Genomic DNA, 27,207 nt, shown 5'->3' with positions numbered 1-27,207 from the left:
CTGTGTATAGACACAGAAGCACTTTTCCCTGACACAAGGACTAGAGCCGGACCTATTCATTTTCTCATTCTAGAGACTTTAAATGTGAATGAAGTGGAAAGGCTCTTCTGCTGTCAGCTACCAGGCCACAACCTCTGCCCTATCCAAAACTCTGCCTTTAAAAATACGCTTCAGAAGCAAGTACAGAAATCACTCCTCTGCTCCCAGCCACTCACCCCCAGTCCACTGCAGGGAGTTTTCCTAACTCCACCTAACACTGTGCTCTCCACCTACAGACGGACTCAAAACCAGAAACGGCCATCCCTGAAACCTCCACACCTCACACCAGAATGCATCCTGTCCCGAGAGACCTGGAGAAACCAGGCTCCCCCACTCCTGGGAAAAGATTAGAGGCAGCATTCCAAGCCAAACTGTATCCAGCTTTATTAAAGATACTTTTCATAAACAATCATGGTATTTCAGGCAGGACATGGGCAGACAATCGTTAACAGTATACAACAACTTTCAAACTCCCTTCTTCAATGGACTACCAAAATCAGAAAGCCACTATAAAACCCAATGAAATCTTCATTTGATGCTCTGAACAGGGAAAGTTTAGAGTGAGGGTTGACATTTCACATTTAGCATGTTGTTTAACAACTTTTCACAAGCCGACCCTGACTTTCAGGAAATGAAATGAAAATGGCAGAATTATCAATCTGAAGCTCCACAAGCTAAAAAAGGAACTCTTTTGAGGGATGCCATCTCCATGGTGACACTGTAAAGTCCAGATTGCCTGACATACTGGGAACCATTTCTTGGGGTCAGGTTCCAACAGGTCTCTGGGTTTAAGGGAGTCAAGTCTATGTTGAAGGCAGAGGGAGAAAAGGACATAAAAAATGAATTTTAGATTTTCCACCCTACAAGGCGTTTGTGCCAAGGTGGCTAATGTGTGTCAACATCAAGGAATTGCTCCTCCTGGGAACCAAGAGGAAGTTTCTCAGAACTAGAAGGGAATGGTGTTTTTCCCCTTGAATCAATCTAGCTTCGGAGATATTCTATTAGTGACATATGCCCTTCCCCCAAAACAACAATGAAGTGTTCTGTGTGCTAACAACATAGCTTAAAAAAAAAGTAAAACAAAATTCTGCATTTTTATAAAACTTGATAAAAAATAGTATTTCAAACTGTACAGTCACCAGAAGTACACAGTTATCAAAAATGCACACACTTCACTTGGCGTCTCCGGCACCTTCAGCTTTCTGTGCCTGGAAGAAAAAGATTAATACAACATTACCACCTGTAGATTGCAAAACTAGTTGCGTTCACATTCCATCCCTAGCATCACTTTGCTCCCAGGCCCAAGTTTGGGGTCTAGATCCTTGGTTACCTTGGTAGGTAACTTTCCTTCTGGACCTTACTGTAAAATTGGGAAAGGGGGCACATTAGAAGACTGGAGTTTATTCCCAGCTTGAAAACTCTACGGTGTAGCAGGAGCTTAGGACAAGGATCTCACACTACAGTGCCCTTTATTGGACCGCAAAGGTTTTAAGAGTCCAGAATTTAAGTTAAGAGAAAAACCACAAGCGAACTCTGGACTGAAAACCATACTTCAAGTGAGAGACACAGAAGAAAGGCAAGAAGAGCTTTTGGGATCACTAACGGATTCAGAGCGGACTTAACAAAAAGTGAAACGGCAGTCGTACCTGGTCTGTTTTGGCATCTCCATTCTCTGCTGGGTTATTCCCATCCTTGCCAGCATCAGCTTTCCCCTTTTTCCCTTTGGGTACCTTCTCTCCCTTCTAAAAAGGGGAGGGAGAAAAAAAAAAAAAAGCAGTTTCTTCTAACTTCCTATTAGCAGGGTATTGTCTGTAAAGTTCTGTTAAGTAGTAGAATTATTTATCAAAAGATAAAACACACACACACACACACACACACCCTATAAACCCCTCCGCACTGGGAAGGCCAAATTATCTATCACTTACTGTGGTCTTTAAGTATATGTGTCTATGTGGATGTAAAAGATAACTAAGCAGGGGCGCCTGGGTGGCGCAGTCGGTTAAGCGTCCGACTTCAGCCAGGTCACGATCTCGCGGTTCGTGAGTTCGAGCCCCGCATCAGGCTCTGGGCTGATGGCTCGGAGCCTGGAGCCTGTTTCAGATTCTGTGTCTCCCTCTCTGCCCCTCCCCCGTTCATGCTCTGTCTCTCTCTGTCCCAAAAATAAATAAAAACGTTGAAAAAAAAATTAAAAAAAAAAAAAAAGATAACTAAGCAAATAAAAATACTTGGGTTTCAAATGTACAATTTCCTCTAAATGGAGGACGTTCTCCCTGACTCTTGTTGTTTACGTATTTTTATTCTGATAAGAGTTCTTGATTAGAAAACATTACAAATGTCAGGAATAAGGCAAGCTAGCCAAACAATTTAGAAGATCCATTAATGGGGTGTCACCATGATGCTGAATTAAGACACTGAAGGACAGACCTCACTTGGTGAAAATGATCAATTCCAACGTTTTTTATTAAAAAAAAAATATCTTGAGAGCGGAAGAGATCACGAGAAGGGGAGAGTGGGGAGAGAGAGACAGACAGAATCCCAAGCAGGCTCCACGCTGTCAGCGCAGAGCCTGACGCGGGGCTCCATCTCCTGTGAGATAGTGACCTGAGCCGAAATCAAGAGTCAGGCGCTGAACCGAATGAGCCACCGAGACCGCCCCCCAACATAATTTTAATGCCCAGTCCAAATTAACTTTCTCACAGCTCAGGTTTGTGCCAAAGGGGACGCTGTTCTACAGCAGTACTCCCGTCAGCAACATGGGAAACTGCACAGCGTTCTGCAACACCTAGAAGCATCTGGTGTCTCCGCTCCACTCACCTTTGCAGGGGCCTTTTTAGGTTTGGGCTCTGGCTTTGGAGGAGCAGGTTTCTTTTATTTCGGAAAAAGAAGACGACACTATTAGTATGGTGGACCCAAGAGACAACCCATCCCCAAACCACGGTACCACTGGCAGAGAAGTTTCTCTTATTTCGTAAAGTTTTTCAGGCTGGCTTTCAGTTGGAATATCCGGTCTTCAGAAACCCACTTAACTAACACACGCAGGTGTCCCGCTCTCGCTACAGCCATCAGCATTTCAGAACCAGCAAATGTATCAAATGGGTGAGCGTCCACAATAGAGCGGATCATTCACAACCAGCCACTGACCCAAACCCATGGGACACAAAAGGAGATTGTTCTTAGTACTTTTTTAGTTTCAGGGATAAACACGATAATTTAACAGCAGACACTTACAGCAGATAACCTTGCAGATCTTCTCTGTGGCTATTAAGATAACGAAAATAAAAAAAATTAGAAATAGGGCAGTTGAACCACTCAGGAAAAATTATTAAAATTAAAAAATCCGTTTGTTCTAGACGACAGAAGCGGAGGGAGCTTAGGGTAATTCAGCACTAGGGGTATGGTTAAGCAAAGGAGCCCAAAGGCTTTGTTAAGACTCCAGAAGAGAGACGAAGAAAGACTTACCTCATCCTTCACCTTGGCTTTATCTCCTTTAGCATCCCCTTCAGCCTATAAAAAACAAACAAGACCTAAGAAAGTTGTAGCTTCTGAGGCCATTCTTAAAGGACTCACTAAGCTTAATTATCCCAAGGGAAAGAACTGAAGGGAAAGCCTTGCGCACAACTTCTCTAGGACAAGCAAATCTTCCGGTTTTAGCATCCCCAGTCCCGTGACGATGCCCAAAGTGCTCGGAGAGCGGACTGCTCTTCTGTGTAAGCGTCGCGCCCGAAGTGGCCCAGAGAGCGCAGGGACAGCGGGTCCCCGGGCCCCAGCCTGCCCAGAGTCTCCGTCGAGCCGCCCCGGGCGGCGCGCGCTAAACTGGAGCGAGAAGCGCGGACTAGCGCGGCCCGCGCCGCCGCGCCAGGGAGAAGCAACAGCTGCAGATGGTGCAAACAAACCCCTCCGGAGGCGGGGCCCGGGCGCCGTTACCATAGCAGCCGTCGAGGGCGGGAGACTGGAGGCGCGCGCAGCCGGGGGAACTCGTGGGCGGCAGCGGCGCGCACCGGCGCGAGTCTCGTGCGCCGGGGCCGTGGGCGGAGGCGGGGCCACACTGCGAAGCCCCGCCCCAAGGGACATGGGCCCCGCCCCCCTCACGGCGGCGGTTTTTTGGCGGCAGCGCGCTCCCCCGCCCGCCAAACCCGAGCGCCGCCTTCCCGCCCTTTCGGGTTTGAATTGCCCGCCCGCGGGGAGGGGAGGGGGCATGGCGATGGGGGAGGGGGCGCGGGGCGGGCACGTCGATCCCGAGGGGAGTGGGATAAACAGCCGCCAACATGGCTCCTCCCGCCGCGGCCGCCGCTCCTCCAATATGGCCTCTGGCGCCCGCGGGCAGCCGAGCCGCGCAGGGTTAGCCCGGGGCAGCCTGACACCGTCTCGAGCTCCTGTGTAGGGCGCCTGAGCCTGTCCCGGCCCGGTGCCGATCCTCGCGCCCCAAAGCCGGGGAAGCGGCAGCGGCGGCAGCAGCGGTGGTGGCGGCGGCAGTGGCGGCCCAGCGCCTGAGGGCCCTCGCGCCACGTACCTTTCTCTTGGGCATGGTGGCGACGGCGGCGGGACGTAGGCGCTGGACGCGGGGATGCAGCGGCGCGCGAGCTTTGGCCGGTCCGGGGGTCGTTCTCGCCTCCTCTTCTTCACACTGCTCGGGCTCCGGGGGGTTTATAAAGTTTTTATAGCGCTGGGAGCCCCGGACCGGTTAGAACCGGATTTCACCTCCCGCCGCCGCTCATTGGCCCAGCTGGGGTCACGTGGGCGGGGTTTAAACTCACCTCCTCTGGAGGGAGTGAGGAGGGGGGTACGGGGGGGGAGGGCGCGCGAGACGGCGGCGCGCCTAGGGGGTGGGGGCGCAGTGGGGGAGGCGCGCGTCGAAGGCAATAAACGAGGAGGGGGGGAGTGTGTGCGAGTCGGCGGGCTCTGCGTTTCGGCTCCCGCCAAGAGCTGGCTCTTGCAAACTACCAAGTTCCTTCCACCTTATGCAACCAAGCTACCCACTTCTCCAAGCCATGCGACACTTAGGGCGCATCTCGGCCGCTTTCCTTCCTGTTCCCGCTGGGGGCCCCAGAAGAAGGGTTCTCGAGGCCTGGCCGCACCACCCTTCTCCGCCGGAGGCGGGAGGAAGCGCGCGGCTTGGAGGCACAGGCTGCAATTCCCAGGGCCAAGGCTGACGCTGAAGTGGGGAAAGAGCGGGGAAGCCAGCTTGGCGCAGCCGGACGTGCATCCTTCCAAGCTGCCACTCCAAGGAATCCCTTCGTGCTCCTCACCTGGAAGGCGGTCCACTCGAGGTGGGGTGGGGGTCCGAGGGGGAGACTTGACACGCCGAGGTCCCTTTCGGGCGCAGTGGGGCAGGTAGGAGCTGTCCTTTCAGCACCCGTTTCTCAGCCGCCTCCCCAAATGCCAAGGAAGCCCCCCCACCCCGAAGCCTGTCGGGTGGCTCCTTTAGGTCCCTGTGTTCGCGGACCTCAAGACCCCGCTACAGAATGACGGAAAGCAGCCGCCTAGGCCTACCAGCACTCCCCTCCCCCTATGCTCCACCCGCTCCGGAGACATCAAGCTCAGCTGCCCCCACCCGACGCGGCCACCAAGCCTGGGCGCTGCAAACACAGCTGGCGAAATCCCTCCTTCCACACTGGCAGGCTGGCTTCCTCTCACTTGCGCGAGGACAAGGAGGGTGGAGGAGAGAGTCCGGGGATTAGGAAACAAGTAGAGGAACAGGTGTTGCGATGGCAAAGGGCTCTTCCACTGGCTCCCCCACCCCATGCGCCCCCAAAGCTGAGGATTCCGGAGGTCGCCAAGCGCACCTGCGAGAGGGCAGGCCATTGCAGCCGCAAAACAAGGTGTTCCCTCTGCTGTACTATTTGTAAACAAGTTATACATCTAAGAATTTTTAAAATTCTATTTGAAACCCAGGAGAACACGAGAACACAATAAATATCCTCAAGTGGGGGATTGGCTCACAGGTGAGACATTTAAATAGGTCCCACTTAGTTTCTTGAGGCAAAGGATGAGCCGGTTTGTACAAATCCTACCGGTAGAAAACAATCACAATGAGTTCATATCAACTGTTTGCAGCCCCTGCTCCTTGGCAGTGGTGATCCCTCCACCCCTACCCATCCCACTCTGTGTATCTTTCTCAGAATACAGGACCTAAGGCCAAAGAGATACCAGCTCCGTTAATCATCTGTACCCCATTCATATTGGGGCAAGTCAGACACAGAACGGAGACAGGACTCAATAGCCATGCTCACTGGGCAGATTCCGTTTGTTGCCTCCAGCCCCTCATTCCCGCCTTAATTGTAGGGCTCTGCATTATAGCCGCATAATTCATGCCTCCCTAATTAAGGCTGTCAACAGCCCCATTGTAAAGCTGGAAAATGTACAGCACCTGCTCTCTGGGAACCCTGTGCCAGGGATTGGTTGTGGGGAATGCCAGGTGTGTGTGGGGGGCTTGCCAAAGGGTGCATTGATTGGCTTCTCAATCGCAGTGTCTGGCATTTGTTTGATTCTGGGAGCAGGGATGATGGCCAAGGGGTCTCTTGTGCCAGGTATACTGGCACAGGAAGGGGAAGAGGAGACTGGAATACAGGGCAGTGGGGGGTTAAAGACTATGCTCTGAGCACTGCTTGCAAGACCCCACCTCTCCCCTAGAGGGAGGTGCTGGGGAAACAGTTCGCAGAAAGTGAAATGGGAAGGCTAAACGGAGTGGTGTTTGGTCGGTGTTAAAGGCTGGTGCTTGCTGCTCCAGGCACCTGAAGCAGAGTTGCTCAGGCAGACAGCTCTTCAAAGGCACTAATCCTCTCAGCAGCTCCGAAGCAAGGCCTGGCAGGGAGAGGACACAGCCCTTGACTTGGCCTTCTCCCTGCTGGGCAGCCCTGGCCCTAACAAGCTGAGACTCTGCCACACGGAGAATAAATCGTCTCGGGGGGACTTAAGGGGCCAGGTCCAAAACAGAGAAGCCTCAAAGGCTGAGGCGGTGGGAAGCAGAGTCTGGGATGGTGAGGACAGGCGTCAGTTGGGAGAAGTGCTTGTTCCTTTGCTCCGGGTCCTGTGAGGTGTTCCGGGGAAGGAGGCCTGTGGTGGATTAGATTCACCAGGGCCTAGAGGCCCTCCTGTTACCCTGTGGCCATGAAGGGGGCTGGTCGCACAGGGGCGTGGAGCCTGGCCCCGTGCCCTGCAAGAGGAGGAGAAAAGCTTGTGTGGGCTGAGTCGACAATAGGTAATTGGATTGTAATCACCCGCCTGGCTTCTGCGCGCCATTGGGGGCGCTGAGCCTTTCAGTGAGCAATCAGCACTGTGTGGTGGGAGGGGGTAGAGATTCAATAGCAAATCCCAGGTGGAGAGCCCAGGGGGAGGAGCAGCAGATGGGCAAATTTTCTTTCTGTCTCTCCCTCCCCTCCCTTGCCCAAATAACGCTGGCTGCCTATTAGCTATTTACCAGCAGATCCAAGGTGGGGCCAAATCTTTTGTGAAAGTCGGGTGGAAGGCTAAGATGGATGGGTAAAGGGCCAGGGTTTTGGGGAGACCTCCTCCCTGAAATTCTGTTATGTTGAAGGATGTGCTGGTGGAAAAGTGAAATGCATCTAGAACACAGGTAGAGGTGGTAGAGGCGGAAGGAGAGGGCAGCGAAGAACTGGGGCTCCCTGCTCTCCAAAGCTACAGGTGACCAGAGCTGGGTTTAGTGTACTTGTGGGAGGCCATCCCCTCAGTCCTCCCCAGGGGCCACTGTCCCGGGCGGCCCAGAAGGTGTATCTCTGGCCAGCAGACCTGGCCTCTGGGGCTCCCTTGCAAAGTAAAGGAAACACAGTTCATCCTTAGGAAGGAGGTGCCTTTCACCAAGAAAAGAAAGGGGAGTGGGGCCCTGGAGGCAGAGGGCAGGGCAAAGTGGCAGGAGGCCAGCCCCACTCAGGCTGATGCAGTGCCCAGACGTGCCAGCCAGTCAGCCCGCTTGAGTTCCAAGGCCTGCAGGAAGCCTTGGACCCGCTCTTCCCGTCTGGCTGAGAGTTTGTGCAAGCGAGTCCGTCGGAGCTGGGCGTCCCCACTGGCCTGGAGCCCCTCTTGCAGCAGCTGCTCTGTCACTGCGGCCTGGTCCCTCTCCAGCTGCTGCCTCTTCCGCTCCTCTGCATACATGTCTCGGGCCTTCTGCTAGAGGAAAAGCAGGGATTGGGAGATCATTTTTTAGGTGTGAGTGAACTGGGATGGAGGAGGTAGGGGGTGGGGCACCAGGCGGGCCAAGCTAAGTGGAACAATGGGGAGTTTGTACCAGATTTGGAAAAGCTTGGGAGTAGGTGTGCAGAGGTGGTGCCCGTGATGTATAAGCACGGCAGTTGGGGTTCTGGGTCCATCTTGGTTTGTTTTGGGTGGGAGCCTCTGTATTTCCTGAAATTCTTCTCAGGTTCACACTTGGAAGGGAACCAGGCAAATATGAGTCTGACTTCTGGTTCCCCCACAAACTAGCTTTGTGGCTTTGGGCAAATCCTCTCCTAACCTCATTTCTTCATCTATAAAGTGGGGGATGTGCCTACCTTGAAGAGTTTTAAGGATTAGCGATAATATATGCAAAACCCTCTCTAGCATATTAGCAGGCTCTCAAACAGAAACAGCAATTTCACAAGTTATTGTCTATTCTCTGCTGCTGGGAAGGCTCTATTCCTGCCTGGGGCAGGTCCGCTGGGTCATTTCCTTTGGCTTCCCAGGTCACTCTAAAGGTGCCATCCTCCCAGCTCCCTAAGCTGTTTTTCAGAGTTTGGCTCCAAACTTACCTCCTGTATAGAGACTGGCCTGACTCTTACAGCAAATGATCCTCCTATGAACACTGTGAGAAACGGGTTCAGCTCTCTTAAGCCACTTGCTGTTTTCTGCCTAGTAGAATAGGTTTTAGTGTCCATAGTCCATTTTTTTGTTAGAAACTCAGCACTTGAAGGCTCGGCAGAGCACCCTGGACTCCTGGAACCAACTCTCACACAGGTGATCGTGCTCCCTGGCAGCACTTCTCATATGTTTATGTATCTTCAGACAAACTCCTAAAAGGCAGAGACTGTGTGGCTTTTCCTCTCCGGCACTTGGGTGCCCTGTACTTGTGAAATACTTAATCGGCCGACCATATGATCCCAGGACGGCAGGGGAGATGCTCCCGGAGAGGGGAAAATCTCTTTGGAACAGAACCAAGGCCTTGCTGTGCCTCACTGATGGGCTCTGCTCCTGCTGTCCTAACCGGCCGCAGCGCCTTTGCACCAGAGCTCCTTCTGCCAGACCTATTCCATGTGTGAGAAACTAGACTTTGCTGCCGACCTGGCATTTCATACCCTGATGACCCTTACCACAGTCTACCTTGTATTTCAGTATTTGTGTACCTGTCTGTGTCCTGCTCAGCCTGTAAACCTGGATTGCTCTGTCTTCCCCCTTTAAAGAATATCTTACATGTGCACAAGCACTTGACCCTCACACGGGAGCTACTTTTTATCTGCTGGAGATGGACCTGGAAGTTCAGAGTGGAGAAGTGATTTGCTAGAGTCTCTCAGCAATAAAGATTCACTGCATGAATAAAGATGACAAGTGGAAATTCTGGAAAATCCCTCCCTAGGGTCCTACATGAACCCAGGCATCCAAGGGTACTCTTCTGTTAGGGTGATGAACTCACATGTGGAGCTACAAAGACTAAAATGGGTTTGAGAAGTCGCTGTGAATGCCTCCCGTCTTGCTGGAAGGGCTTCTTCCTGGCCTTGGTCAGGAGGAAACCTGGGTCTTGCATACAGGACCTTACTAGTGTGTGACGTACAAGATACGGTCTCAGCAATCCACGTGCTTGTGGGCCGATGAGGACACAGATCTATATACAAAGTCCCATAATACTAGGTAGAATGTGTAAGGGTCATCAGAGAAGCAAGAAAAAGGGCGATGTAGCTCAAAGAGAGACACTGTGGCTGATGGAGGTCAAGGAACAGTGACGCCTCATGGACAGACAGAATCTGAGCTGGACATGAACCAACGTGGAGGATTTGGATAAAGGTGGGGTGCATGGTGCCGGGGCGCGGGGGCCGGGGCGGGGGATTGGGCATCGGTCAGTGAGAATAGTGGCAAAGACACATGGAATGGATTGAAGAGCTTGACCAGGCCAGAGTGAGTCCTCTGCACAATGGGCAATCTGAGGAAGGATGAGGAAATGAACGCCTGACCCACGGCTGGCATTGATGGTTAGCTGCTCTTCCATTATCACTGCTCGCAGCCAGAGCTAAGTAGGTAAGTTCTGGCAGGCCAGAAAGGAGGGGAGTACCCGGCCACAGAGGGAAGAAAACATGCTGTGTGCAAAGTCACTGTGTGAGGCACAGGCTTCTTCTGAACGGCAAGCTCCAGACTGAGCGCTGGGAAGGAAGAGACTGCAGTCGAGGGAGAGCCTGGCCCCTAACTGCCAGGAATCAGTGATTCACTGTTAAGATGACACAGCCAGGGGAGATCCTTAAGACATTCTGTCCCACCTCCCCACTGTACAGACAAGGACACTGAGGCCAAAGTGGGGAGGGACTTGGCCTAGGTTACACAGAGGGATAAAGTTCCCTCTATTGGTTTCTCTATTACGGGAGCTTCTTGAGAGGTCTATGGGAATCGTGTGTTGTGCCTCTGGATGAGCTGCACTTTCTAGGGGTGGAGTGGAGAACCAGCGGCCTGCATATGGATGCCTGTCTGTCCAGCCTCCAAATGCTCTGGATCTACCTGCACAATTCAGAGGTGTTCGAAGTCTTCTCAGGTACTCAGTGTCAGAAAATCCAGGATCAAGAAGTCCTAATAGTCAATTTCTCTCTCCCTGACCATACTGCCCACTGTCCCTGTATAATGGCAAGTCAGGGCATTAATAATTTCCTTAGAGACTTTTTGTGCAGACCTTATGCGGTCTTGGTGCAAGAGCTCCATGGAGCTTGCTTTGAGAAATGGGGTTCTAACCTATTCATCTAAATCTCTCCTGGGCATTAAGCCTCTCTGCTCTTGTTTTCTCCTCAGCAGAGTGAGGGAACAAGATGTAATAGCCCCCCAGCACATAAATCCTTCAGTCCTCCACTACATTGCCTGGGCCTGGGCTGCAGGCATTTGGTTTCAAAACATTCATTAGCCAATGACAAGTCCTCCCATAAGTCCTCACTTGCCGCAGTCAACATGCCCAGGTCAGTAGCACGGGGGATGCATTACTGAGGGCTGCCTGAGACAGCTACCCCTGCCAGAAATACAATATACTGAAGCACCCCCAGGGGCTCCCTGCCTAGGGAACTGTACCAGGGACAGGATGAGCAGGGTGCCCTGAGTCTATGGCTTTTCTGGAGACAGGAGAACTCTGATGAAGAGCTCGGAGACACACGTGGGGAATGATGTTGGCCACCGTTCTCTGAAAAGGAACTCCTTTCCAGCTCTGCTCTCAGTATTTTAGGTGTATTAGCTTACTGAACCCTATCACAAACCAGTGAGGCAGGTATTATTATTAACATTACTCCTCTCATTTTACAGAGGAGGAAAATGATACTCTGAAGGGTGACAGTCAGTCACAGAACTAGTAGGCAGCACCATGATTCAAAGACAGGAATGCCTGAGACGATAGTTCAAGCTTTTAACTTTTCCAAAGAAGAAGATAGTGATTACCTGAGTAAATAAAATAAAGTAAAATAAAATAAAATAAAATAAAATAAAATAAAATAAAATAAAATAAAATAAAATAGAAATAGAAATAAAATAGTTGACTGATTCAGCCTTGTGTTTAATCTCTGACAAATGCACCAAAGGAAGTTCAGTGGAAGGGATGCCTGGGTGGCTCAGTTGGTTAAGCATCCAACTTTGGCTCAGGTCATGATCTTGTGGTTCATGGGTTCAAGCCCCATATCGGGCTCTGTGCTGACAGCTCAGAGCCTGGAGCCTGCTTCAGATTCTGTGCTTCCTTCTCCCTCTGCCCCTCCCCCCTTTCAAAAATGAATAAACTTAAAACAAAAAAAAGGAAGTTTAGTGGGAACATGTATCTTCTGCAACACCATTCTTACAGACTAGGTGAAACAAACACTTCAGTGACCCCTTATGGACCTTCCAACCATGCAGCTTGTAACTGAGGATCAGAGGCTCTGCACTGCCAGCCCCCCTCCCCTGCTGATGTTTTCCCTGTCCTACTGCATCTGAATCAAGATTTTTCCTTCTGCCAGCCCCCATTCTCTAGGGCCTATGGGTGATCACCTGGAGACCGCCAAGGTCCCCTCAGATACCAAGGTCTGGCCCCAAACAACTTGTAGCTGAGTCCCTGCGTCCCTTAACACGCACCAGGTACGCTCATCCCAGTGAGCTGCTCTAGGTCTAGAAGCCACTTTCCTGCCCTCTGCCCTGGCTTCCTGCAGGAAGAAAGACACACCATGCTGGGCTTAGAGCTACGGCGGCTCAGATTTTAACAGTGGGAATTTGGGAGATGGGACGGGAGCACAGACATGGAGGCAGAAAACTGAACAAGGAACCGGGAAGAAGAATCCAGTTTGGTCATACAATACAGGGTACACAGAAGGGAGACACTGGAAAGATCAGCAACCTGGTCTGAGGCCAGACTGGCGAGGATGTTGTTAGTTTGGAATCTACCCTCAGCTTCTGCTGAGGTGCTAAGATTTCTAGGAACAGAGCTCTGAGGACTCCTGGGTAGAGAAAGCCTGGCCAGGATCCCCAAAGGGGCTGCTAAAGAGTCAGGACAGTCAGTACCTCTGCTAGAACTTTGGTTTCCTCACTTTAAAAACTGTACCAGTAACGTTAGTATCTTACCTTCTTGCACTACATAGAATCTATGTCAAGGATGCCTGATGTGGTAAGAACTCAATAAATGTCTGCGGTTATGATTCACAGGTATATGACGGAACTCTTAATAGTCGTCCTCGAACATGTCCCCCCTCACCCCAGAAAACAGCAGAACTGTCCCCCCCAGCTGCCCAGGCCAAAGCCTAAATGTTTTGGTTCCTGGTAACATTAATATTTGTACTCATTTGTTTTATCCTCCAGGATACGTAAGAGTTTCAGACTTACAACATCAACATGATCACTAACAAAAACCTCTTAAATAATGTTTAAATTTCCTTTTGGTTTGTACTATCCTTAGAATACATCCCCCTAAAGATGTACGGTAGAGAACTATGTTTGGGTTACGTAACTTGGAATTATTTTCTCTATGGGTTCTATTATTGACTTAGAGTTACTTTCATTTGTTTCTGTTTTCACATTTCTTTTTCCCCATCTTGGTCCACTCAGCCCTCCCCCTCCCTACATCACTCCCCCCCCCCCCCCCCCCCCCCCCCGCCTCGAAGCACATTCTCTCACCTGGACTACTGTAGGAGCTTGGTCCTTGACTCCTGCCTCCCTGAAAATCCTGAGTGATTTTTGCAAAATGTAAATCAGATCCTGTCAGTCCTTTGATCGAAATTCTTCAGATGTGGTGCCATTGCCCACAGGCTCTATATAACCAGAGGCCTGACTCCCTCCCAGCCTGCCCCACACCCTTCTCTCTCACGCATGCTGGCCTGTCTGTTCTTCCGCGACCCAAACTTGATAACCTCCGTATCCTCGCACTGCTGTTCCTTTTGCAGAGAATAATTCCTTACCCCCAGGTTTTCACACGTTTGGCTACTTCTCGTCTTTTATATCATGGCATAAAAACCACCTCCTCAGAAAGGACTTCCTTGGCTGCTCCATTCAGTATCTCTTGCTTTCTTCATTACTAGCACACCACTCTACTTTGTGGCTTTATCACAATCTGAAATAATCTTACATATTTGTTGACTAGGTTATTATCTTCCTCAAGTAAGATTATAAGCTCCACGAAGGTAGGGACTCTCTAGTACCTGACTTATACTAGGCACTAGAGAAGAATGCAATGAATGAAATTGAGTCCTCTGACAGCCATGTGGGAAAGCATCTCAGAAACCCGAAATTACTATAAAAGGCTTCTGAACAGCCAAACCAGAGATAAGAATACCCATACACAAAAGCTCAGGCACCAAGAATTCTCTGGGCTTCAGAGACCGTTTACTCTTACTTCATAGACATATTTCTAACAAGCTTGACTGACTGGTTTCCTTGCCTATAGCTGATTTAAATCAGTAACTAGGAAGAGAAGGTGGGATGCTGCCAAAATTAGCCTCTTGACTGGTAAAAAAAAAAGGAGATGGAAGACGTACAAAAGCATACAAGAAATCCCAAAGCCAAGTATTTGGGGACCATCTAGCTTGGGCAAACAGTCCCCCCTTCAAGGGCATCGCTGTCCAAGGAAGTGCTTCAAGACGGCAGTTGCCATTATCATTATTAGCATCACTAGAATGTGATTATTCTAATCATCATCATCGTTAGCAAGGGCCTGGTATATAGGTGTCAAGGATTATGTACAAGACACATTTCAGAAAGTTTCCCATCAAAAAAGGATAGAGCAAAACAAAAAGGACAGACAAAAGTTTTGGTTCTTAAAGGAGCTTTGGTCATGTAGAAAATTCTGATACTCCTTCCCCACTGAGGGTGGATAATTGAGACTGTTGTTTTTCCCTTTACTTCAACAGAACTTCCTCTTTCAATTCCTCATATTCTGAGAAAACTGACGAAGCATATGACCAAAGCTTCGTGATTTGATGGACTTATTCCAGGAATTCTGGACTTGGGATTCATGGACAGGTTCTAGGGGTTATGTGAACTAAGTGTTTCAGTGATAGGTAGGATCCTACGCAAAATGCCACATGTTGGGTGTGATCTATGCAACTTTTCTAGGGAGATGGTCTACGGTTTTCATCAGATTCTCCAAGAGGATTAAGAAGCCTTAACTTAACATCATTGTTTCCTCCTGGCCATTATCTCTCTAGACTCAAGCACCAGCACCAGCTAAGGGTTCCAAAATCTGTGGCCTGGAGACAGTTACTCTGCCCCTCTCTTTCCATACTTGGAAAATGAAGACACCAAACCTGTGGGATTGCTGGAAGGGTTCAATGAGAAAACTTCCGCGAAAACAAGGAAGTGCCTCAGGAGACCCTCAAAGTTAGCCGCCATCATCACACACACTCCCATTATGATTATTAAGAATGCTCATCAGATGCCGGCGACTCTGCCTCCGAACAAAACCTGTTTCAAGATCTGGTGATCAAAGCTGAACTTCAACTCTTGGCAGAACACAATTTTGTATAATAGAAAGACAGTGCTATCTTGTCCTTAATCCCTTCTGGAAGAGGCTTGAATCTCGCATACTCCCACTTCTACAATCTTTGATTAGCTTAATACCGTCAGGAAATAACGGACAAGCTCACCGAGAAGCCTTTCCTGGGTTTCTGTGGCAAAGAGACTAAAGATGTGTAAGTTGAACCCCAGTTCCGTCTCTTATTGGTTATGTGTCCTTAACAAAATAATTTCGATGTATTCACTTGCACGAGTGGGGCTGATAATACCTACGTCATTGGGATCTTGGGGGCATTCAACAAGATGGTACCTATAAAATGTTCACAGTGCCTGACCACAGTAAATAAGCTGTAGCTACTATCATCACTAACATGCTTAGTAGCAAGTGCCTTGTGTAAGTAGTAGGTGGTCAATCAATGCTAACCTTTTCTTCTCTCACATCCAGTCAGACCAGCCCTGAGCTCTTACCTGGAGCATGCTATGGTTCATCTGGTACTGCAGGAGGGCCTCACAGAGGTTCCAAAATGTGTATTCCGGCCACAGAACGGGTTGGAACACCAAGCAGGAGTGGGAGGTCTGGTAAGCGGGGGAAGGAAGACAGTATAGTTTAGTAGCAGGTTGCTGGAACACCCTCTGGGTCAGGCTTCCAAAGGAGCGGGCTGAGCATGACCCAGGAGCCCGGAGATGAGCTGACACAGGCACCTTGAGCTGCCGCTGCCTCCGCTGCCAGCCCCAATTTACCTCACTCGTGGGGAGGGGTCATCTGAGGCACCTGCCCGCAGCGAGGCAGAACTAAAGCAAGACTAGATCAACATTCCCACCAGGATTTTTCTAAGAGCCAATTTTAGGACGATGAAATAACATCTGGATTATGTTATTGGCTCTTGGCCCTTAGAGGTCATCTGGGAGACATGTTGTCTGATAAAAGTCAGCAACGAACAAATGGTAGCTGCTGTTGTTATTTTTAAGTAGCAGAGCAGGGCACAGTGGTTAAGATCACGGGCTCTGGGGCCAGACTGCCCGGCTTTGGATCCTAGCTCCAGCATTTACCATCCATTTGACCTGAGGCAAGTTACTTAACCTCTCTGGGCCTCAGTCTCCTTGACTGTAAGACTGGGTAATAAGAATACCTGGTTTTTACAGTACTGTGAAACTTAAACGAGATCATGTACGTAAAACAGACTACAGAGCTGGGTGAACTTTAATAATAATCACTGATATACGAATCCCTTTTGGAACATCTTGACAGCCACTGCTTGATCCCCTCAGTAGTGAGGAATTCAGTGCCTCAAGAGGGACAACTTGAGTTGTCAGACAGCTTGTTATGCAAAACCAATGTCACCTTCCTTGGAACTTCTACCAAGGTCTCCGGTCTTTTCTCTGGAACAAGTTTGTTTCTTCTTCAAAGCGACATTCTTTCAAATATTTGAAGGCTAGATTACAGCTGCCTGTTATTTGTCCTCAAGGTTGTAATGACTTGTTCAGTTTGCCTTTGCCAACTATAAATTTGAAGACAGCAGGGATTATTTCTGACGTGGCCATTGCCATATTCCCAGCACAAAGGAGGAACTCTATTTTTTTCCGAGGGAATAAACTGTCACCATGCCTCCCTTTTTCAGACCTCTATCCTTCACTCATTCCTTATATATGACATGAGTTCCAGATTCCTTGGCATCCAGGTTGACAGGCTCTGTTAAATCCTCCAGTTTACCAATGCAGTCTTTTAAAACTCAGTGCCCAGAAGTAAACTTTCCAGACATGATCTGACCAGCAGAGTAGACCACAGAAACGTAAGCTGCACATGCTTTCTTTCAATATAGCCAAAGGCTGAAAGTATCTTCAGTAGCTAAATCATTTAAGACTATAGTCCATTAAAATTTCTGGAACTTGGGGCGCCTGGGTGGCGCAGTCGGTTAAGCGTCCGACTTCAGCCAGGTCACGATCTCACGGTCCGTGAGTTCGAGCCCCGCGTCAGGCTCTGGGCTGATGGCTCGGAGCCTGGAGCCTGTTTCTGATTCTGTGCCTCCCTCTCTCTCTGCCCCTCCCCCGTTCATGCTCTGTCTCTGTCTGTCCCATAAATAAATAAAAACGTTGAAAAAAAAATTTAAAAAAAAAAAAAAAAAAAAAAAATTTCTGGAACTTGCTTCTAAGTGGAGTCCCTCCGACCTCTCCTTGAACAAGGACTTCCTACAGTCATGTGCCACTTAGGGGCCAAGTTAACAGATGACGGGGATTTTCTAGCAAACGCAAACTGATTCGGCTGTGAGCTTTAGGGGGACCACTTACACTGGGGTAATGGAGCTGAGAGGCAACAGCAGGCCCCTAAGAAAGAGTCTGCATAGAGTTTATATTCCTTGTGGACTGTGCTTGCATAGACGCGGACATTAGTCTGAAGGAGACAGATGAGTAACTGCTCGAACCCAACGCAAGGTTCCAGCTCAGAGGCGCTGAAGTAACTGCTAGATTGCCAGGGCAGCAGCTTATGCTCAGGGACAGGGCAGAAGTCCAGTGCTTTGAACAGGGGCACAAGTGAGGTCTGCATCACAGCTGGATAGCCTTGATTTTCCTCTAGGCACTTTAGACAGCAAGAACCACCCAGGCTGGCAAAGCCAGGGACAGATGAGGAAGGGACAGCAAATGTTCCCAGGCACAGTCTGGACACACTTCTCCAGATTCCCCCAACCCCACAACCCCGGTTCTCTGGTATTAGCACAGCTTGGGGTGGGGATGAGCCCCACTTAATCCGCCCTGTGGGCACAGTCATGGCTTTCAGGCTGACATAAACACAAAGGTGGTTGCAAACGACTTACCTGCCAGAGCAAGAAGTCGCTGAGCCTCACTTCCCCAGAAGTCCGGATCAAGATGTCAGGGTGAGGGGAGTGGTTGGTATAGAGGCACTTATCAAGCAGAGACTCAGAAATATCACTAAGGTGAGTGAGGAAGAGACAAAGATAAGCACACATCTCTTTCTAGATTATTCTCGTGGTGAACTCATACTAAAGGCTTCCCAGTTTATAGAACACCATTAGCCAATACAAGCAGAAGGACCCTAACATCTAAATGAATGCATGATTTGAATCCTCACAACTACACAACGTATTTCTATCTTCATTTTATAGATAGGGAAACTGAGGCTAAGAAAAAATAAATAACTTGCTCAAGGTTATTTCACTACAGGCCTAAAATCGGATGCACCTATGAGACTACGTCCTTCACTTAAAACGTCTTGTTTTTTAAAATGCACATATCTGATCCTGCAATTTGATGCAATACTAACACAACTATTTTTAATAAGTATGAATCTAAATGCACTGATTGGGAAAGATGTCTCAGATCTAACGTTGAAAAAAGCAAGCCTCAGAAAATACACAATGCAGAAAACATATGCACACACTCAAATACTCACATATATGAATCTACGTATCTACAAAGAAAAAGTTTAGAAAGACACACACCATATTATTAATAGTGATCACTTCTGGAAGGTTGGATAAGAAGGAAAGACTATCTTTATGTACATTTGTTATTGTTGGAATTTATTATAAAGAACATCTTTTAAAACTTTTAAGTCATATGGGCCCTGAAACACTGCAAAAAATCCACACTACTTAGGGTTTAAAATGGGGCGCCTGGGTGGCGCAGTCGGTTAAGCGTCCGACTTCAGCCAGGTCACAATCTCGCGGTCCGTGAGTTCGAGCCCCGCGTCGGGCTCTAGGCTGATGGCTCGGAGCCTGGAGCCTGTTTCCGATTCTGTGTCTCCCTCTCTCTCTGCCCCTCCCCCGTTCATGCTCTGTCTCTCTCTGTCCCAAAAATAAATAAAAAACGTTGAAAAAAATATAAAAAAAAAAAAAAAAAAAAAAAAAGAACAGCAATACGCCCACCCCTCCTGTGTTTGTTAAGAGCTACTTTCTCAAGCAGACAGACATTTAGAAAGGTGAGATGGAATGGAGACAGAATGGGGACCGCCACTATGGAAAGAGGGTATTTGCAAGGCTGGTGTCTGCTGGGTCCAAGAACACTGTTTACTGGTCCTTGCCAAGCACCAAGAGGCAGAATTTGGAATCTCTAAGTGGTAAGACTTGTATCTTGGGAAGGGTCTAGCAAGTAAAAATTCTTAGTGGGAAGATTCTTCCAGGAGCAGGGTGAAAAAGAGAGATCTGGGAGGAGTATGTAAAACAAAACTCTACACCTACCAGCAGTGTGCCTTTGGGTAAGTCATTTCATCTCTCAGAGAGAGTGCTGCAAATCAGAGGGAGCTTTTTTTTTTTGGTAACATCATATGGGAAACGATACTCACTTATGACTTGCAAAACGAAGGGCTCTAATTCAGATTTCCCTGATAATCTGATAGTCCTGTCTTAGCAGCATGGTCTTAATCCTCTAATTAAGAAATTTGAGACGCTGTATAATCCATGTAATTTCTCGACTCCCTTATCTTTGAAATGGGCAAATCTGTCCTACCTACTTATAGGTTGTTTTAAGGGTCAAATGAAATGAAATACATTTTTTTAAAAAGTGATCTCTAGACTCAATGTGGGGCTCAAGCCCACGACCCCGAGTCACATGCTCAACTGACTGAGCTAGCCAGGTTCCCTGAGAAGTCATCTCTATTAAATAAAGTAAAATACCAACTTTCACCTATAAAATTAGAGCAGTTCACATTAAAAAAAAAAAAAAAAGCTTGACAAGAATAAGGCGAAATGGACACATCCAGACCCAAATCTGGAAGAAGCCATCTAAAATGCTGACAAGAGTTAAGTTTATAGATTTCGTTGGAGCCTTATTTGTAATAAGGAGAAATTAAAAACATCCTACATAACCAACAACTAGAATGATTAAGTAAATTAAAGCAAGATATATTCTGCGGCCATTAAAAACAACTTGAAAAATTATTGAAAACATGAGGCACGTGGGGCGCCTGGGTGGCTTAGTCAGTTAAGTGACCAGCTTAGGCTCAGGTCATGATCTCATGGCTTGTAGGTTCAAGCCCCGCGTCGAGTTCTGTGCTGACAGCTCAGAGCCTGGAGCCTCTTGGGATTCTGTGTCTCCCTCTCCCTCTGCCCCTCCCCCGCTCATGCTCTATCCCTCTCTCTCAAAAATAAACATTAAAAAAACAAACAGGCATGGAAAAGGGCTCATATTACAACATCAAGTGAACAAAGCATGATTCGGGTTGCAAAGTGTTCAGTGTGATTTCTTTGGTTATAAATACTTATGTCATTACTAGATTTGTGTTTTAAAAAGATGACTCTGGCTTAACCTCCAACCATAGCTGATCACTACTTTTGTGCATCCATTACTGTGGTACACAGCACCGTGGATTACTCATTTGTATACACGAACCACACTGTGGAGCTGCTTGAGGGCAAGCCCCTTGACACACTCATCTCTGTATTCTTGCTCTTCTAGCATAGGACCCTCTTGGGACAGAGACTCCATGTGTTTGAATAAATGAATGAATGAATCACTGAAAACAGATCTCAGAAATAAATACATGCTGGTTTTTGGAATGTGAGGAGCTTATAGGCTAAAAAAGTTTTTGACGGGCGCCTGGGTGGCTCTGTCAGTTAAGCCTCTGACTTCAGCTCAGGTCATGATCTCACAGCTGGGGAGTTCGAGCCCCGCGTCAGGCCCTGTGCTGACAGCTCAGAGCCTGGAGCCTGCTTTGGATTCTGGGTCTTCCTCTCTCTCTGCCCCTCCTCAGCTTGTGCGCTTCCTGTCTCTCTCAATAATAAGTAAATAAACTTAAATCAAACAAATTTTTAAAAGTAGAGACTAAAAATAACTTTTTTTTTTTTTTACGACGTACCTGCAAACACCCCAGAACCCCTCACAAGTAGTAGACATTGTCACAGTTTGATGGGAAAAATCAACTCCGTTGATTAAACTCACACACAAATACTTAAGCATACAGGAAGAGCTAGAAAGACATATTTAAAATCAAAGTATTGCCAGGAACATTGGGGTGGGATCCTGGAAGATCTAAATTTTCACCTTTATATATCCAGTAGTTTGCAAATCTCTGAACATGTATGGCCTTTATAAAAGTATGTGTGTACCGGGGCTCTGATCGGCCCAGTGTGAGTAGAACACCAAGCTTTCTAAGGTTGTAGCCTCCTTACCCTGGTGACCCTGCCCAGCCCATGCCATGTCTGCTTGACTAATCCCATGTAGGTAAGTTACTAAGCCATGCAGGGCAAAGAAAACAAATACGGGAAAACTTACGGAGCAAGAAGAAGAAGATAAAGGTCAGCGATTATAGCAATGTGTTCTGAGTATCAATACACTGAACTAGGAGGCAAGATCAGGCTCTAGTTCGGGGCATGAACACATACAAATCTACTTGCTAAATAGCATTCTTTCTTTGCAGAATAAACGTTTGTCTCTTTATTTATTTTTTAAGTTTATTATTTTGAGAGAGAGAGAGAGAGAGAGAGAGAGAGAGAGAGAGACACTATGCAAGCGAGCAGGGGAGGGGAAGAGAGAGAAAGAGAGAAAATCCCAAGCAGGCTCTGCGCTGTCAGCACAAAGTCCAAAGTGGGGTTTGAACTCACGAACTATGAGATCATGACCTGAGCCAAAACCAAGAGTCGGATGCTTAACTGACTGAGACACCCAGGTGCCCCAACATTTGTCTCTTTAAATGAAACATTCGGGGCGCCTGGGTGGCGCAGTCGGTTAAACGTCCGACTTCAGCCAGGTCACGATCTCACGGTCCGTGAGTTCGAGCCCCGCGTCAGGCTCTGGGCTGATGGCTCAGAGCCTGGAGCCTGTTTCCGATTCTGTGTCTCCCTCTCTCTGCCCCTGCCCCGTTCATGCTCTGTCTCTCTCTGTCCCAAAAATAAATAAACGTTAAAAAAAAAAAAAATTTAAATGAAACATTCACTATACAACACAATAATACTGTGAACAACTTTGAAATCACCCCACAAGTCAAGAATTAGAAAATTACAATGCACGTGCATCTACTCACACATCCTTCTTCTTACAGATCTCATCTTCCTGCCTGCCCTCTGCCAACTTAACCAGCATTTTCATTTTTTCCCCCCAACAGTTCATTTTCAATCCACGACCTAATTGACCTGTAGGAATCCTGTAGGATTCGAGCCTGTTGCTCCCACCAATGCTCCCACCCTCCCAACCTGCACCAACCAATTCCCTCTTCTCTTGGCTTCTGTAATACTGACTGCCTGGCTTTCTTCCTGCCTTTCTGGCGGCTCATCTTCTTTTCTCCTCAAGGCTCATTCTCCTCTACCCAGACAGCAGAGCTTAGAGTTTCTCGAAACTGCATTCTCAGCCCTCTCTCCTTCTCACTCTAGACTCTCCTCAATGTACTCATGCCCTCTTTGCTTCGGTTACCAACTGCTCACAGATGACCTCCACACTGATATGTCCAGTCCCCATCCCTCCTCACAACTGTCGATCTGAGAGCTATGTTCTACATCTACCATATATGCCAAATCACACTCCTGACCTTCCTCCTCATACTGGATCTGCCCTCAGGGGTCTGTGGCACAGGAAGGGCACCACTCTGCACTGTTCCAGAAGTCAAAAACCCTGCAGTCACTCATAACACATCCTTTCCCCAGACCCGGTCCATTAAGGCCTCTCGATTTTATCTATAACACTTCATGCAGTCGATTCGACCTCTTCCTCCTCCTCCTCTTCCTCCTCCACCCCCCCCACCCTCAGTTCCATTCTGGGTAATCTATACCCGAATTATTCTAACAGCCTTTCTGCAACTGACAAACTCCTCACATTACCTCTTCTGTCCCCAGTTACTGCTTTTCCTTCCTTCTTTCGTGACTTATTTCCTTGGCAAAGCCTTTCCTACCAGGTCTATTCCTCTTGCTATAAATTCTTTTTGTACTATACGCCAATGCTCATAGCATTTATCACATTATAATTGTATATGAATGTGCAAAATAGATTATTGTCTGTTTCCTTTACCAGAGCTCCTTGAGAACAGGAAATATGTATTTTTATTCTTACCACTGTACTCCCTCTGTGCAACAATGTGCTCGGCCTTTATGTGGCACTTTTAAAATGTTTGTTGAGTGAATAAATGACTGATTGAATGAATGAACTATGTGGCACAGAAAGACCACCCAGCTGTTGGAAAGAAAAAGGATTTATAGAATAATGTTAAAATCTGTCTCCTTATGGGGCACCTGGGTGGCTCAGTCTATTAAGTGTCTGACTTGATTTTTGCTCAAGTCATGATCTCATGGGTTCATGAGATCAAGCCCTGAGTCGGGCTCTGTGCTGACAGTGCAGATCCTGCTTGGGATTCTCTCTCTCCCTCTCTCTCTGCCCCTTCCCTGCTCTCTTGCACACATTCATTCTCTCTCTCTCTCTCTTGCTCAAAACAAGCAAACAAACATTTAAAAAAAAAAACCAAGGGGCGCCTGGGTGGCGCAGTCGGTTGAGCGTCCGACTTCAGCCAGGTCACGATCTCGCGGTCCGTGAGTTCGAGCCCTGCGTCGGGCTCTGGGCTGATGGCTCAGAGCCTGGAGCCTGTTTCCGATTCTGTGTCTCCCTCTCTCTCTGCCCCTCCCCCGTTCATGCTCTGTCTCTCTCTGTCCGAAAAATAAATAAATGTTGAAAAAAAAAAAAATTAAAAAAAAAAACCCAAGAAACAGAAAAACACCAAAAAGCCCCCACAAAAACCCTATCTCCTTTTCTTCTAATTCTATTCTCCCTGAGCAACTTTTTGATTTTTAATTAAGTTTCCCAGGTAAATCAAATTATTCCCAAGAAGGGAATCCAAAAAATTCCTGGGTCCCAAGATCCCAGATGCTAGAGGTAAAGGACAAGAACTCTGGAATCAGACAGCATTAGAAAGGAGTCACCTCTGGCGCTGACCGGCAGACTAGCCTGGGGGAAGGTCACTCTAATGCTCGGCTCAGTTTTCTCATCTATAAAATGGAGTCAAACACTCAAAGCTCTCACACAGGGGATTAATGACTGAATGAAATACAGCACATTACACACTGCCTGGGTTCTTTCTGCTGTTATTTTATTCTTGCTCTTATCAGTTTATTAATATTATTACCAAAGGTTACACTAATAATAACATGAGAGGGACCAAGTGGCTAGATGACTTCCAGCTCTAGAAATTAAGATCTCACATGTTATTTATGAGGAACAATTTTCTTTTCGAAAAATACCTGAGTCTTGCGTGAAACTGTAATATGAAGAGACCTAAGGACTATACCCCCCAACAAGCTGTGTTCCTGAAAAATCATTCTAGGAAAAACACTGCCAAAGGGCCAGGAGGACATCTTTTTCTTCTTCTTTTTTTTTTTTTCTAAAGATTTTATTTTTAAGTAATATCTACACCCATGTGGGGCTTGAACTCACGACCCTGAGATCAAGAGTCTCATGCTCTACGAAGTCAGCCAGCCAGCCAGGCGCCCCATGGAGGCCTATTTTTTTTTTTTTTTTTTTTTAATTCCAGTACAGTTAACACACTGTTATATTAGCTTCAGGTGTAAGAACATCATTTTTTAGTGAATGTCTCGGACGTGCTATCCATTATACCATTTTTCTGGGGCTTCTTAGTGTTTGGTGAACACAGAAATTCTGAAGTGGGCTATAACAAGCCAATCCTAAACTGTATGGGGGGGGGGGGGCAGGGGGGCAGGGGAATCATGCCCCAAATCTGTCCACATGTATCCCCGATTTGACTCCTGGCCCAAGTACATGGTGCGGGAAGTACACGCCTGGTTTCCCTACCAGTTACCACGCTAAACAACTAAGGGTACCTGGGGTCCAGCAGGCCTTGCTCCACTCCCCAGGCCATCTCTCTCACAGCATTACTGATCTCATGACGGGACGTGTATGCAAAGCAGACATTGAGGAAACACCTGAGAAAGGAAGATGAGAATAATTTAGCAGAGGACAGGGACTAAGGACTGGAGTCACTGCTTGCAGGGCACTGCTTCCCCACAAGAGCAAAAAATACCAAATGGCAATCATGGCTATCACTGAAAGGTGAGATGATGAATTGTGTTTTCCAAGTTTTCTTAGAATGACCATGTCATTAGTTTTGTAACAAGGTGAACACTAAATGACACATACGAGCCTCCCTCCTACTGCCAACCAGCTTTCAGAGGATGTAATCTACTGTGATATTAGCACAAGCAAAGTAGAATACGAGGCAAATCTCATGCAAACTAATCCACTGCCAAACACATATTATAATCCAAAGGCACACATAATGAAGTCTGGATTATTGAACTCTCTTCGCCTCTGCACCTGCGTGACCTCCCAATATCAACCTATTCATGGGTTAAAGGAGTGGAACAGGAAAAAAATTTCTTCAAGGATCTGTCTTCAGAGACAGAGATACAGTGTAGACAAAGGTGGGGTATCAGGTCCTGGCAAGTCCGGGCCGGTCCTCAAGAACCCTGATCCAGAGCTCAAGGCCATATCCACAGCTCATCCACCCTATAGCCCTCATTTCCGCCCTGTCCTCTGACAAGTAAAATAGTAATTATTATTATGTACATGTGCATATGTAAACATACATGTATATGTATATCTTGCGGGGGGATAGACACATGAAGGAAGAGAATGAAAAACTGTAAGTATGTGCACATTTAACATGGTATTAAGGACCATCTCTGGGCTGTGCAGCAGATGCAGGAAGTCTCTAAGCATCTCAAACCCCTCTTTGCCTCTTGTACCAAATGCACACCCAGAAAGACCCAGCACGTCTCCTTAAAGCTAGCAGGGAGTCCAAGATTGATACAGGTCCCTCAGGGGAAATCTGAACACTTACTTGTTGTAGTTCTTGGTGGCCTGTACCGCCTGTGCAATCAGCTCCTGGAGATCCAAGGGCAACAAATGCAGATCGCCCAGGACCCGGATGCATACCCCATGCTTCTGCAGTTTCTCCCTGGTCAGGAAAAGGAGGCGGGGTTGGAACAGAGAGCCTGTGGAGCTGGAAAACTGACGACACTCACCTCCCGGTTTCTAAGTGCTTTCCTGTGTGTGTCAAGCACTGTTCTATGCAGTATTCTGTGCAGTATTTCACTGCATCCCCTCCATGACTCTGACAGGAGTTCAGCACATTCCCCATTCTCCAGCAGGAAACTGAGGCTCAGGCACTATAGTCAGAGACCGCCCAAGGTCAAACGGCCATCAAGCGCGGTATCAGAAAAGAACGGAGTCCGTCTGGGGTGCCCAGGTGGCTCAGTCGGTTAAGCGTCTGACTCCATTTCGGCTCAGGTCATAATCTCCCATTTTGCGAATCTGAGCCCCGTGTCGGGCTCTGCGCTGACAGTGCGGAGCCTGCTTGGGAGTCTCTCTCTCCCCCCAGCCCCTCTCTCTCAAAACAAATATAAATAAACTTAAAAAAATAATTGGAAAAGAAACCCAGGTCTGTCTGATTTGGGAACCCGAACCCAAATTCTTTACCACACATTACACCGCTTCATGTGTCCTTGTGGGCAAGTTGCATTTTATGTACTTAGTCCCATTTTGACAGGAGAATAAACTCAAGGGGAGGAGCTGTATTATTCATTACTTCTGTACCTTCTGGTGAAATACGTTAATAACAGCAACATCTAACATTAAGTTTATGTTTACTAAGTGCCAGATGTTGGTCTAAGTGCTTCACACGCATCAACACATCCCACCCTTACATCAACCTTTGAGGCAGAGACCACTATCATTCCCCTTTTATTGACGAGGAAACTGAGGCACAGGGAGGTTAGGTTATTTGCTCAACCCCAGACAGCTGGTGGGTGGAACGCTGAATTTGAACCTAGGGAGTCTGGTTCCAGGGCCTGTCCTCTTCATCATGGCATTTCACTGCCTCCATACCGTAATTCCCAAACTCTGCACAGTGAGCATGAATTCAGTTACCCAACCAGCTTCCCTCACCTGGGGATGCTATGAAGAAACTCAATGACTAGCGTTTGGAAAATGGGAACTTAATAGCAAGAAGTATACTGTACGGTGGGGTATCAGGCATGTCCTGGAGAACCCTGATCCAGAGTGCAAGGCCACACCTTAACAGCTTATCCA

At 47.8% G+C, this 27,207-nt stretch overlaps 1 protein-coding gene across 2 annotated transcripts in view; it reads right to left on the bottom strand.

Moving 5' to 3' along the window:
* Nucleotides 1-398: 398 nt before the first annotated feature.
* DHDDS (dehydrodolichyl diphosphate synthase subunit) overlaps nt 399-27,207 on the bottom strand; it is a 35,520-nt gene continuing 8,711 nt past the window's right edge. Inside the window, exons 5-15 of one of the 2 annotated variants that reach the window (XM_086716123.1) lie at nt 25,958-26,074; nt 24,939-25,040; nt 17,982-18,096; nt 15,640-15,747; nt 5,286-8,163; nt 4,550-4,672; nt 3,499-3,543; nt 3,268-3,297; nt 2,854-2,904; nt 1,686-1,781; nt 399-1,247 (exon numbers count right to left, since the gene is read on the bottom strand). In XM_086716123.1, the coding sequence (XP_086572249.1) occupies nt 7,924-8,163; nt 15,640-15,747; nt 17,982-18,096; nt 24,939-25,040; nt 25,958-26,074 (682 nt within the window). In that variant the 3' untranslated portion in view covers nt 399-1,247; nt 1,686-1,781; nt 2,854-2,904; ... (2 more) ...; nt 4,550-4,672; nt 5,286-7,923. The remainder of the gene's footprint in view (nt 1,248-1,685; nt 1,782-2,853; nt 2,905-3,267; nt 3,298-3,498; nt 3,544-4,549; nt 4,673-5,285; nt 8,164-15,639; nt 15,748-17,981; nt 18,097-24,938; nt 25,041-25,957; nt 26,075-27,207) is intronic. The other variant, XM_086716124.1, reaches the window with a different exon arrangement.

Source organism: Puma concolor, chromosome C1 (assembly GCF_028749965.1).
Source record: "Puma concolor isolate L17-30 chromosome C1, mPumCon1.1.hap2, whole genome shotgun sequence".
Taxonomy (NCBI): domain Eukaryota; kingdom Metazoa; phylum Chordata; class Mammalia; order Carnivora; family Felidae; genus Puma; species Puma concolor.
Note: the sequence above shows the minus strand (reverse complement) of the source record. Positions and strands in the feature narration are given on the sequence as shown.